Source organism: Cornus florida, unplaced genomic scaffold, assembly GCF_030987335.1.
Source record: "Cornus florida cultivar Cherokee Brave unplaced genomic scaffold, ASM3098733v1 CherokeeBrave_3.0.0_Hap2_Chr11, whole genome shotgun sequence".
Lineage (NCBI taxonomy): Eukaryota > Viridiplantae > Streptophyta > Magnoliopsida > Cornales > Cornaceae > Cornus > Cornus florida.
This window is the reverse complement of record NW_026775581.1, coordinates 81,002,503-81,016,630: the sequence shown is the minus strand read 5'-3', so window position 1 is coordinate 81,016,630 and position 14,128 is coordinate 81,002,503. Positions and strand designations below refer to the sequence as shown.

Genomic DNA, 14,128 nt, shown 5'->3' with positions numbered 1-14,128 from the left:
TCTAAATTTAAGTTTGGCATTTCCACTATAACATAACGGAGAAAAGTGAGTTCCGAGGCTCAAGGGTCGTATAGCTAGAGTCCAAGAAGAGGAGACTCTTAGATGGATCGGTTGAATTGTTTAAGGTACAGGTGACTTTGAGTGTGCTTAAAACTCAGTAATGCTTTTGATCAGTTTCGTAGAAGCCGAGAAGAACAATATTTTCATACAAGGGAATGACAAAATTGTTATTTTATAAAATTTGGTTAATATGTCTACTGAAAAGAAAATGTTAGGACTGTCATTGAGTACACGTGCCATATCTCATGGGAGCTTAAAATAATAAAACTAAACGATAGTGTGTAATTTGTCCCAATCTTAAGTAAAGTCGTCGTAATTTACCCACATTTTATGACATTTAAACCATTGATTAGTTACATCTTATCTTCTTTCATCGTGAAAGGTGTAGAGGTTAAATATCCTAAGAACGTTATGCGAGTGGTAGGAGGTTAACATTAATCTGTCTCCTTTCTTTAACGTGCCCTCTCAACAATCAAATGAGAAGTGTGTGTGTATTAAGCACTCTTTTAATGAGAGACTAAGGCTCTCATATATACAATATTCCCAGTGTTGCCTTCGCTACTAGCCAAACACCTAGACCTTGGCAAAACACTAACAACATTTGTGGATCATGGATTAGTAGCATTGCAGCATTGTTCCAACTGCGGATTACTTTGTTGTTGCAGTTTCCATGGTAGACACGAATTGCAGTATCGCGGAGGTCATGGTGATATGCATGTACAACTAGGAATTCTATTCCTATTTAAGCCAAAAGGTCGATACATCTTGTAATCTTGTTACACTTTCTGCTGTTAGAAAAACTCAGATAGCAAGAGGCTTAAAATTCAGGTATATATGTACAGAATTTTGCATTGGCTGTGGTTGGATGGACTGGTTTTGGCTCTTGTTTGTGCTTCTGTTTATTTAATAAAGATTGTTAATATTGGTACATGAAGTTGATGAAAGTGAGGAATGAGTCTAATGGTGAATTGGGTAATCAAAGAAAGGCTTAGGAAATTAAATGAGAAGATTAAGTCATATGATCTCTTTCTTCAAGTGCTTTTATTATTATTATTATTATTATTATTATTATTATTATTATTATTATTATATCTTTCAGTTACTCCAGTTTTGTCCTTAATCCATTATAAGAAGGGCTATAGTGGTTAAGGGCTTTAAGTTTTGGTCATCTTTCTGTTGTAGTACTTGTGAAGATATCCAAGTCTGCATAGGATCAAACAATCATTAAGAACACAATCCCTCAACTGCACTTGTTAAAAAAAAAAACTGCCATTTGAAGTTATTTTCTTTAGTTAAAAGCTTTGTTGGTTTTGCCAAACACCCCTTTTTGGCAAGAAAATATCTTAAAATGGCCAAAGAAAGGGAAAAGAAAATGAAAGAGCTGCAAATGAACCATGTCATTTCATTCTATTTTATGCTTAATTGAACCAAAGATAACCATTATTATTGACATCACAACTTTTTTATTACATGTTTAAGGTACGGTTGGCTAATTAAACTTCTACACACAAACAAATTATAAGAAACTTCATTATGAGAAACTATTGAACACCTCCGGGTACTGACAATGTAGTACCTCGCCTAAAGATAAATAACTATTTTCTATTACAAAAGAAAATAGCATGTGTTCATTGGCGAAAAGTACTACATAGTTCGTAACCGAGGATACCCAATAATTTTTTGTTCTACTTGCAAGTATTGGAGCAACCACCCATGCACTTTTCCATTTTATTTCCATCTGCCAAGAGAACACATATCAGTTCAACTAGTTGTTTAGTAAACAAAGAAACAGAGCGCTGTCAATGGACAAATATGCAAAGATTATGCAATGTGACTTTTATGGTTTTTTTTCTATATCAACAGTAGTGGAATGTAATAGACATAGAGGACAACCAAAAATAACATGGACAACAATATTAGAAAGGACTTTAAAAAATTAAATATAGTAGGCGAAATGGTGTGCAGTAGAAAAGATTAGAGAAAAAGATTTTGCCCCCACTGAAATTTTTTCTTTTTGCAATTTTACCCACTAATTTTGCTTTTTTGAATTATGTACTTAGAAAATTTTGAGTTTGCCCCTATTGAAATTAGAGAAAAATTTCATTATTGTCTCTCACAACATTTTTTTTGTTAAAGGTCGCCGCTTCTCACATATTTTTCTAGGTCCATTCAGACCTCATTCATATGAAACAAGGCAAGAATGATGATGAAGTGTCAAAATAAATCAGCTTTTGATGTTTTGACCAGCCTTAATATGTGTATAAAAAGGCTATCATGCTTTTGTGTGACAATATATGTAGAGAGAGAGAGAGAGAGAGAGAGAGAGAGATGCATGCATGCATGAGAGAGAGAGAGAGAGATGCATGCATGCATGAGAGAGAGAGAGAGAGATGCATGCATGCATGGATCTACTAGTATGATACCAGCGCTAAATTGGGTGCACTGTTGCAATGAACAGCCAAGCTGACAGTAGTACTTGTAATCCTGAGGAAGGTAAGAAAGGCAGTTCCTCAGGCAGTTATAATAACATGGCACTCTCTCTGAGGAAGCTTTCCCTCTTTGGAGAATACACCCATTGTAGCATCCTCCATAGCAAGCATATATGGCTGCACCGGTGCCCTGCTCAGCTAACAACATCATCACCACCACCAAAACAACCACCACACCACAAGCAGCCCTCATACTACTTTTCCTGTCCATGTCAAAACCCTAGCCTAGCTACCTATTCTATACTCATCAAGTATATATATATATATATATATATATATATTTATGTATCTGTTGAACTTGTTTGTTACAACTGAAACGGTGATTTGGTGAACTAACTTTAAAATTCAGAGAATCTATTAAGTGCTCATTAATTGAGTGTGTTAGACAGATGAAAGTGCAGTTATGTGAAGATATGTTGAAATCATATGTGGATTATGTGTGATGGACCAGCCTGCCAAAGTTTTTCTCAACCTCTCGGTTGAGAAAAACTAGAATTAATTAATTGGATCAACCTCTTGGTTTGATGGCAGTTGAAGTCATCAGTTTATGATAAGAGTGTTTTCATTATAGACTTACTCGTGACAAATATAAACAAAGTTAGTCGATCAAACTAAAAAAAAAGAGTCTAATGTGCTCCCATGCTCTTTCTCATAAAAAGAGTCATAAGCTCTCCTTTTTTAATTCTTGAATCGAAAGATAAATTAAATAATTTATTTGACTTTTTAGATATTTCAAAAAAAAAAAAGACTTAACCACTTTCTACTTTCCTTCAGAAGTTCGTTTCTCATTTATTATATTTTTCTTCATTGATTCTCAAGTAAATTGTGTTTACTTTATCCACCATTAATTGTCTCTCTCTCAAAGTATTGCAAAGTCAAGCCTTTAAGTGTTGTTTCTATCATCCTCCTAACTGTGCAAGGATTTAGAGGAAAAAGAAGAGAAAACAAAGAGCTACTCATTTTGCAGTGAATTCTTCTTTTTATCATTTGTACTCATATAATTAAATATTTATTTTATTTCTTTCTTTCACCACTATCTTCTCGATCATCATGACAAGTGTTATTAATTTTATTTTTATTTTTATTTTTCACCTTTCTATCCCTAATTATCAGACCGGCCCCTCAAGAGATTAATTTTATTCTTTTTCTTTTTTTTCCTTTTTTTTCACTCCTACTTATCCAAACAGTTAAGAGTTCACACCAATCCAACTTAAATCTTTACCATCTAAAAGTTGAAAACACATTATGAGCAAAATGGTGTCTATTAAAGAAAAATTATTACATGGTCCCAGAACCAATCAATCACCATAAATCTTACAACACATTCACTTAGGTGTCAAATGGTGATTGGTTAGGACCAATGATTCCGGAACCATATAATAATTTCTCATCTATTAAAAATTTTCACACCATATAAAAGTTCCAATAGTACTACTTGAAACCCCACACCTGGAGCCTCCAAGAGGGACCAACTAGTACCCATACCATCTTCAGGAAAGCAAAGCACTAAATTAAACACATTGCAGAGCTTCTTAAATTAAGATTCAGAACAAGAGGTAGAAGAAGAGCAACATTAATAAAGGGCACAGCCCAAACTGTGTCATCTCTTCCATATATTAATGGAAGCATAGTAATTCATTAATTCTGTCATATCTTCCTCTATTAATTAATCAAAAAATAATACTATTCCAAATGTAAAAACTTTGACAGTAAGCCCCCAACTGTGGTTGTGGAAGGAATAGTGACAGTAGCCTAATGCACTTTACAGAACCTTATACTCTAACGATGAAATCCTACCAAGTATACAATGCTCTTGAAATATACATCGGTCCCAAGATATTTGCTCATACTCCTTTTCATGTGCTACATTCCAATCCTTTACCATTGTCAACAGAAGTTGCAGATGAAGCTCTTCATGCAGATGGCTTGTCATGGTTGATCTCCAAGCAACCAGCCCTCCCTAAAAATGCTAGGGGGCCGAACCAGGATGATTCTGTCATCGAAATGAAATACGAAGCGTATTCTTGAATCTATCCAAATGGATTTCCACCCATTGAAGAAGAAGTAGTGGGTGTTGGGTATCCGCCACCAGGCTGCTGAATTGGATTTAAGGAAGCAAAAGCAGCTTGACTTCCATCAAAGCTACCACTGACCTGTGGTCTGCAATGGCAGACAGTAAGACTTGGAATTTTTTTTCATTTTGACCATAAACATCAAATTTCATATACTGTAGTTTTCTAAGAATCCGATGTGTAAATAAAGAATTTTGAATGGAGCGCGTTAGTAGAGAACCATAATTTCATCTATCTATTGTCTTAATAAAAGGGACACCCATCTTGTCTTGCTTTAGGTAGGCATTCAACCATGTTATATTTTGTAAAGACCAAGCCCTTTTGAATGATTTATACAATAATGTGCTCTATAATTAAAACAAAACAGAGCCCAAAATACGTAGGTTGATAAAAGCATTTAATATTGCAGCCTCATAGTAAGCAAGAGGTATATTCAAGAAAACTTTGTAGAATGTACCTAAGAAATTAAACAAGAGAGAGTCGAACAAGAATTCACCTGAAAGATGGCATATTATTGGGTAAATGTTGTCCCATGAATGCATCTGAGATTAATGAATCGGACATAAGCAAAGATATGGAAAAAAAAAAAATTCAAATGGATGGGAAGCTTACAAAAAACAAATGACAGTGATGTGATTTTACTTGGAATTGGGGGCATTCCATTGGAAGGCGACTGTGGAGGTAATGCGGACGCATAAGGTGATGCCATCGGCAGTGCTCCTTGCAAAGGTGACATGGAAGGAAACTACATCACAGTAAATACATAATTTAGATATCAGAACAAGTTCTATCTGATTTAAATAAGCTAAAACAAGTAGAAGTTTTCCCAAATACTTCACAATCACGTGAAAAATAAGGTCAGACAGACTAAACAAACAAAAATATTACTATTTATATATATCATCAATCTTTAAGGTGAAACTACTTCATATAAGTTTTTATGCTGACATCGTTTGTTGATTCAGGCAAGCAGAAAAGAAGCAAGGAAGGAAATTAACAAGCAAAACTAGTTTTAGATAAATTAAACTAAGCACACTGTACCTATTAGGGACTTGACCACAAGTGAGCATTTTACAAGTTCTAACTTAATCAAATAACAACAATATCTGAGCACATAACATGCCTACAAGTGTCCAAACAAGCAACAAGCCTTTTACTAACTGAACATGTTCACTTTCTGCTCCACCTTAAGCTTAATTCGCTCCTCCACTTTTAAAGAGTGGAGTGTCAATATAGTCAGCCCACTACAGATGCATAATATTACATAACAATCGGTATTTATACAAGACCTTTAGCAGTAGAGTTTATGCTTTAGATGATATTAATAAGTCTAACAAAACACTTGGGAAGGATTAGTGGGTTTTTCGATTGGAGCTTACCATTGGAGCTTGATCTTGGGTTGTGTCATCACTGATATCAAATGGGTTTTTCGATTTTGCTGAGTTGGGAAATGTTGACACAGGCTGCAACAAAAATCCATATTTAGATTAAAACTTCTGTAAAGTAGCTGGATATATGTACTCAACAAAAAACTTATTTGCCCCAATAATCATGGCAGGGCAAGATACCGTAGCAGTAGGATGGTACTGCATGCCAAATCCCATTCCATGAGGTGGATGAGTTTGCCAACTCGAAACTGGTGCATGGTAAGACGAATAGTTTCCACAAAAAAGGTCCTGCAGAATTCATTTATTCTAATTAGGAAACTAAAGAAAGAATACCATTAAACACAAAAATAATGAATCTCAATTACCGCCGGAAGTTCCTTTCTTCCAGTAGACTTTGCTTCTGACATCTGAACAGCTTGTGGCCCAACTCCAAAACTGGTGTCTTGGGCTGTTTTAGAGGCAGCTTCATATAATTGTTCAGCAGTAGCACTAGAAGGTCCCTGAGAACTTGGTGCTTGTGATGCAGTCCACGGCTGCAGATATGTACAAGAAACAGAAGTTAGTTACGCTTCACAGGAGTAACAAGATAGAGCAAGGTATAAACTGTAAAAGTTCAAATGTTTTTCAACTCTTTCATCTTCAATGTATTGAGATTTTAACCATTTTTATCTGTGAATTAAAGAATTTCATGAATTTTCAAGGTTTCGTATCAGATTCAACCAAAAAAAACGAAAAGAAAAATCAACAATGCAAAATATCAGACTTTGAGAAGGAAAAGGCAGCAAATGTTTCACCTGATTATACAAAGTTCCAACTGGGGATGTAGAAGAAGGTAAATGTTGCTGCATGGTTGGCAACTGCTGTCCAGCAGTAACTTCGACCATAGAATCACTGCCACTACTGGGCCATGGTACAGCCATTCCTACAGGTGAAGCTGCAGGAGCACTGACACTATTGGATGATGCGACAGGTGTAGCCGATGGAGCATCACCACTTCCAGGTGCATCAGAGATGACACCGACAGGTTCAATTGAAGGAGGTGACAAATCAAATAATAAAGATTCCACAGAATTTAAATTTGGAACATCAGAAGACTTCTCCTTCGGGGAAGATTGAACAAGAACCAAGTTGCCACCATCAACCGGGGGAGCTGTTTGCTCCGTTTGTGGTGCTGCTATGGTATCACAAGGCTCAAGATCAGTGCTGAAATCAATCAAGCTTTCCGAGTTTACTCTCTTGTGCTCCACTAGTTTCTCATCAACAGGTGCTGGAGTACTGGAAGATTCTGACTTCTGCATTGAGAAAGACTGAAAGATCAGAAGAAATTGTGCTTGAACTCCATAGAAATTGAAAAATGTTAGGTTTCCTAAAATGGACTCTGTGAGCAGAACTCAACGTGAAACAACTAAGGGGCAAAAAGAACAATTCATAATCTAGGCAGTCGTCTACTCCTGGAAAGAGGCAATTAAACAATTTTTTAATGTCTTTACATGAGTGCCACATTTAATCTTAAAGCCCTTCCCGAAGTTAACTAGTGCCAGCATGAATGATAGGTGAATTTGAAAGCAACAAAATTTTTGTTTTCAACAAATTCAAAGCCTTTCTTGTTATCTCATTACTGCAAAGTGCAAACAATTCCTTTTCTACATGCAGTTAATCAAGGAGCAAAGGTGGTGCTAAAATTCTGTATGCACTGTAGGATTTCCCTAAGTAATCTCATTGCAAATTGTTGATTCACTATTATTTTGTTTGATGCAAGGCAGAATCCAAATTCTCTATTTCTAGTAAGCATTACTTGAAGATGATTTTGCCTAGTCTTATTTAAGGAAACACCACTCTCATCATTCCTGATTCTAAAGACTATTACCAAAAACACTTGGCTTTGTTATCTGCATGACAAACAGAATCAATAAATAGAGGCTAAAAATAGAGTATATATATATACATATATATATAATTTATAAATTCTCACCTTTTAAAAATCCATGGAATGTGGTTTATATTACATCAATAAAATAAAATTTCCAAGCAGTAATTTTTATAGAAAAAAATAAAGGCATGGGAAGTTGTTGTCAGCACAACTACTCGCAACTTCAAAGAGTATACAATAAAGTATGGGGGCATGACAATTTACATAATAATAAGCAAGTATAGATACCTAGTGATGAAATTTCTTTCAGAAGAAAGGATTGTCATTTCTATCATTACAACAACCAACAAAAGAAAAGGTCCATCTTAAAAAAATATTTGGAGCTACCTTCCAGTTTTTGATAAAATGCAAAGAAACATGAACCAGTGCAACATAGCATAAGATGGAACATGATCAGCTTCAGCATCACAGTATAATTGTCTCACCTCATCGTGAGCAGAACCATCAGTATCCCTCTTATCATTCACTTCCGGATGTTCACCTACCCGCAGAGGTGGAACGTTCTCGCCCAAAATATCTTTGACAGAGCGTACCACTGGGGGACCGGTCATTTCCCTGCTTTTTTGAGAATCTGGTGACCTGCTTCCAGACTTGGACTCTGCACTGTTCCTGCGGATTTCTGATCTTCTTCTATCATCTCGAACCCTGTCATCTACTATCTCAAAGTTAACAGGACGGCTCCTGCGACCACCAGATCTTATATTTTCTTGCTTGTAAGGAGGAATTCTTCTTTCATCAGAATAATATTTCGAATTCCTGTCTTCCTTCCGGCCACCAGGACTATGTCTTTCAATAGGACGCCGTTCACAATAGTCCTCGGTACACTGCAGCATATCAAAAGTAAAGTTTATTATTGGATTCTGCATAAAAATTTGGGTTACATTCACTTCATTGTGACTTTTGATATGGACTATCTCGAAGTTAACAGGACGGCTCCTGTGACCACTAGATCTTACATTTTCTTGCTTGTAATGAGGACTTCTTCTTCCGTCGTTATAACATTTCAAATTTCTGTCATCCTTCCATCTACCAGGACTATATCTTTCAATAGAACGCTGCTCATGGAAGTCCTCCTTCGCATCCTGCAGCATATAAAGTCATGTTTATGATTCAATTGTGTATAAAATGTTGGGTTAGATTCTCTTGGTTAGAATTTTTTATATCAATAGAGTAACTTTTTGGTATGGACTTTGTCAAAGTTAACAGGATGGTTCCTGTGACCACCAGATCTTACATTTTCTTGTTTGTAATGAGGACTTCTTCTTTCATCAATATAATTTTTCAAATTCCTCTCATCCTTCCGTCCACCGGGATTATATCTTTCATAGAAGTCCTCCTTCGCACCCTGCAGCACAGATAATCAGGATGTTTTTAACTGAAAGAGAATCTGACATGAACTTGGAAACAGTTTCATTATGCTAAATGAATGAGAACATTCAACAGACATCATGATTTGGCTGCTGTAAATATATTAAGCAGATAACTTAATGTACATGTAGCTGTTTAAGGAACAAAATATAATGGCTGCATGTGCTGGTGGATGAGAGGCTTACCACTTTGACCGTTGGAAGCTTGTCAGCACTCCTCTCACCAGTAAATTTTCTACCCACATAGACATGCTTAATGAAATCCCTGAGTTTTTGAAGATTACTGCATTATGAAAACTTTGCATTAGATTGCATTCTTTTTGGTTTATCATATCAGATAAAAATAAGAATACACAGAAACCTGCCATCCGGAAAAGAGTGAAGCTGTGGATCCCAGACTTTGAGATAGATTTGCCTCGCTTTCTATGAAAATGAAATGTATGTTAGACAGTGACGGGTAAAAATCTTGTTTGATGATGCACAAAAGCCACCTGAAATGGAACAAGTATACAAACACACCTCATTTCCGCCAGCTTGAAGAGCACTGAGTTCTTCTGCATTAAATTTAGCCATGGACACTGATTTCACTCGGTGCGCAAATTCCCGACTGGAATTAGTTTACATAAATAACCAATCAGCCCTAGGAAGTTGCTCTCAACTAAAATCAGATAATATTATTAAAAATAAAAATGGTTCTGTCAATTAGCACTCCGTTCAATGACATGCAGAATCTCTTGTGCATCACGAGCAGCATATCATGAACGAAGAAATTTTGTGAATGCAGTTAACGTAAGAACACGTATACAAGCTTACTGTGCTCCACTGCAGTTTGTGCAAACAAATGTCCAGAAAGTCGTGCAAACATACTGCGGTCCCTGCTTGAAGATCATATTCATATGTCAGCCTATGTATCATATTGCATAAAAGATTCTTTGTTAGTGTAATTTGTAAAGAACAGCAGGGATGGAACTAAAATTGTATTTTACTACATCGGTAGATTAAATATGTCATAGAAATGATGATTATAATAAATTGTGACTTCAAAATAGTTATATATGTTCCACAAACACTTTGTCTTAGAAAAATTATATTAAATAAAATGAACAGCCTAAAAATGCTACAGAAAAACCCTCTCTATTTTGTGTTGTCTCAACAAGCCATATCAGAAGTGGAGATCTAGTCGACCATGTGCATCTCGCAGACCAACTTGATTTTACCAAGAGGTACTGGACACTTGTTCTTCCATGACTAAATGCGGTCTTGGATAAGTAAAAACAAAGAATAAGGTCTAAAATCAAAATTTTGCATGAGCCTAAAACTAATGCTGTAGAGAGTACGTCCTTGAGAGTCTTCAATCATAGAATGATTGCCAAGCCACATGCCTATAGAGAAAGCTGTGAGGCTTATCCCTGGAGAGGAGGTCCTCGTGGCAAGACTTATTCATAAAAAGAATGGCCCTTATCAAAACTATGCCCACGCATACTAGGGAGACTTTTTCGTAGAAAGAAGTTCTCAAGATACAGATACCTAATGAACAGATGGGGGCAACAAGGAGATTACAAGAGGATTCGCATATCAAATTTGGAAAAAACATTAGGTAAAATGTTCATTTAAGATAATTATCTTCAAACAAAATCGATAGGTACGAAGTTTTACAGATCAAAGGTGGGGAGGATGAAGTTTTGTAATACATTTATGTCAAGTAGAAATCAAGGTAATGTGCCAAGTTCTAGGCACAGACATGGTGCCAACTGTGCTACACAGGATGAGGATAATCTATTTTGATTGGGTCATGTTTCATCAAAAGGCTACAAAATATATTATATAAGTATGTACCTTTTGTTAATCTTCTCTCCTTATGCCTGTTCATTTCTCTGTTCAAACTCCAAATTGATCAATCTATATGAAGTAGGTAATTTTGATTGGTCTAGATGGAATTTTAAAGAAAACGTAGAGATAGAATAATGAAAAATTTATAGTAAATGATTATTACAAAATATCACCAGAAGAGTAATGCAGCAGAATAGTGCTTAATCATCAGTCAAAGTTGATCAAAGCTTAGCATAACTATTCACAAGGTTTATCTAGGAAACCCAATTAGTTGATTGAAACCATATTGTAAATGAAAAGCAAAAATAGTTAATTTGATGAGAATACTATGTGTGATGAGCGACAAAATTTCATTTTGTTTTTGGTTGACACCTCTCACACACTATTACTTTTCGGGGAAAAAAGAAAAAGTTTCGCACACTAAAAGAACTGTTAGGTTTAAGCCGAAGTGCAGTCAAATGAACATCTTTGAGCATGGAATCTCCATTTGAATGATTCACAGTCCATATCAGTACGAGAACAGAAATTTACAAAGTCTTCCTTTTGGTATGGAAGTTATGCACAAACGTAATGCTCATAACTTCCCCCTAGACCTAGCTGCTATTGAAGCTCCATCTACAAATGGATAAGACTTTTTCTTAGTGTATACAAGTTCTTGAAAGTAAAGGAGCAATAACCAATTTCTTGTTCTATCAAGATCAAAGGGTGGTATTGCTCCTTTATTTTTATTCAGTAGCTTATTACGCACTCTTTCAAGGGTGGCTGCTTCTAGGCAAACCTCGACATTCATTGAGCTCAAGCCGGTAAGCACTTTAACTCAGATAATAAAAAAAGAACAAGAATGAGAGAGCCATTTTTCTTTTCTTTTCATTTCATTTTCTTTCTTTTGGGAGAGGTAGCCTGGAATGCTAACCTTGAAATAGTTTCTGAAAAATTTGCTTCAAGTTTAAAATCACACTGACCATTAAACCCTTGATTTAAATAACGAAAAGATCAACCAAATCCCACAATAAATCATCGACCGAACATACACACACAACACTCAGCACACATACAAACTAATGGGTCATTGCAAGGTGCAGTGGTAAAATGCCCGGGTTATCAAGCATGAGAACTTAATAGGTTCGAAATACGTACAAACTCGAAATTCACAATTCATAAGAAACACCTTTTATTAAGGAGCTATGAACATCAATGTTAGTATCTTATTAGATGCTAACAGTCCACATTGTAACATATTAAAATTAATTTAATCTATTTACTTTCTGGGTTGACAATAATTCTTACTTTCTAGCTAGCTTGACATTCTAATATAGTGACACAAAAAATTCATCATTAAACATGCATCAAATCAAAATACAAGACAATTAATTTAACAATGAGAGGCCAAAACCATACCAAGCTGTTGCAATTAATACATCTCCGATTTTCTGGAAGCTTCAAAAGCCCACGAATAATCTTTTCGATTCTCTCCTCTTCCTTCATACGGTTTGTCATTTTCAAAGATTACCCGCCTATTTAATCTAATAAAAAGAGGAAAACACAATGCAAAATCAATCAAATATATATATATATATATATATATATATAATTTGATGGAGAAAAAAAACACTATATTGTAGAAAACAGAATATATATATTACCATTAAAAGCAAAGAATTCAACATGATACCTCGAATTGTTCCGGAAAATGCAATAGACAATTTCTCAATGCTCTATCAAGCTATGCCTTCAGGAATTCTATTATTCTCCTTGATTTTCCAAGCAACCAAACAGGGAACGAATTGGGGGACGGAGAAGAAGATGAGGAACTGATGGGCGTGGAAATTTTGGAAAAGACAAGGGTTTGCGTATATGGGTAGATAGAGATCTGTAACAGTTTTTAGAGGGAGAGAGTGTGTGAGGGAGAGAATGTTGCCGTTTTTTGCGGGTGGGTGACCGGTATTTTGGCGGGTTTTGGGAAAGGAGCAGCCGTTGTGAAAAGAAACAGAGGTTTTACGGTAAGGAGCAGGATCATCTAAGTTAAATCTGTTATGGTAGGTACATAGTCTTACAAGGGGTATTTTGCTCATAATTAATACATCCTTATATATAATGTAAATTTAGGTAATAAATAACTTTTTTTTAAAAAAATTATAGTAATAAACACGAACTTATAATATCAATTTATATATATTAGACAATGATTTGCATGGTAATAACAAATTGTTTCTATCCCTTCAAAAAGAAAATAATAATATTTTATATTTAAACTCATAAATTGATTTATTTATAATTATATTATTTTTGTGTTTATTTGCATGCATGGCACACTTTGTTAAGCCCGTACAAACAACCAAATTATTTTCGGAGGTACAAACTGAAGATAAACTTTACCAAGAGGAACCAAAAAAATCAATTGAAGTATTTGATTTTATAAAGAAATGTTAAATTATTATTTTACAAATGCGTAGATTGCATATAAAGTATTATTAACTATCTCAATTACAGTTGCATCTGCCCAGAGAAGTTTTTCAAAGATGAAGTTGATCAAATTTTACACACACGGACGATGTCATAAGAGAGATTGAATGGATCGGCTATGATATCTATTGAAAAAGATAATTTGGAGAAATTTGATTGTAACACTTTAATTGATAATTTTGCTGCTCAAAATGCAAGACGATCACATTTATTTTTATATGAACTTGAATTTTGATTTTTGTGACTAAGTTGTATTGAATATTTCTTTTAATTTTTTTGATATAAACTATATCGTGCTCTTTATAAAGCACCAAGATCAGATTTTGTTTTATGTGTTTTCAACGTTAATATATTTTGTGTTTATCGTCTTCTTTTAATAAAAATTTTGCACTCTTAAATTTTTTTTGCGCGTGTTAAGCCTTATAATAAAATGTCTCGCATTTGAAAGTTCACCTGGGACTTCTCAAAATTTTGGAAATCTCAGGCCGACCCTAATTTTGTTCCACATCGAATACGGATAAAAAGTAAA

At 35.0% G+C, this 14,128-nt stretch overlaps 1 protein-coding gene across 1 annotated transcript; it reads right to left on the bottom strand.

Moving 5' to 3' along the window:
• Positions 1-4,106: 4,106 nt before the first annotated feature.
• On the bottom strand, positions 4,107-13,157 carry LOC132286201 (probable ADP-ribosylation factor GTPase-activating protein AGD14). Its single transcript, XM_059788479.1, has 16 exons — positions 12,809-13,157; positions 12,535-12,659; positions 10,120-10,181; positions 9,826-9,913; positions 9,668-9,729; positions 9,493-9,589; positions 9,174-9,284; positions 8,896-9,021; positions 8,365-8,763; positions 6,804-7,301; positions 6,375-6,542; positions 6,190-6,297; positions 6,001-6,084; positions 5,264-5,366; positions 5,118-5,163; positions 4,107-4,709 (listed from the first exon to the last, which is right to left on the bottom strand). The coding sequence occupies exons 2-16, from the start codon at positions 12,631-12,633 to the stop codon at positions 4,580-4,582; spliced, it is 2,181 nt and encodes a 726-aa protein (XP_059644462.1). The 5' UTR covers positions 12,634-12,659; positions 12,809-13,157; the 3' UTR covers positions 4,107-4,579.
• Between the last annotated feature and the right edge of the window lie 971 nt (positions 13,158-14,128).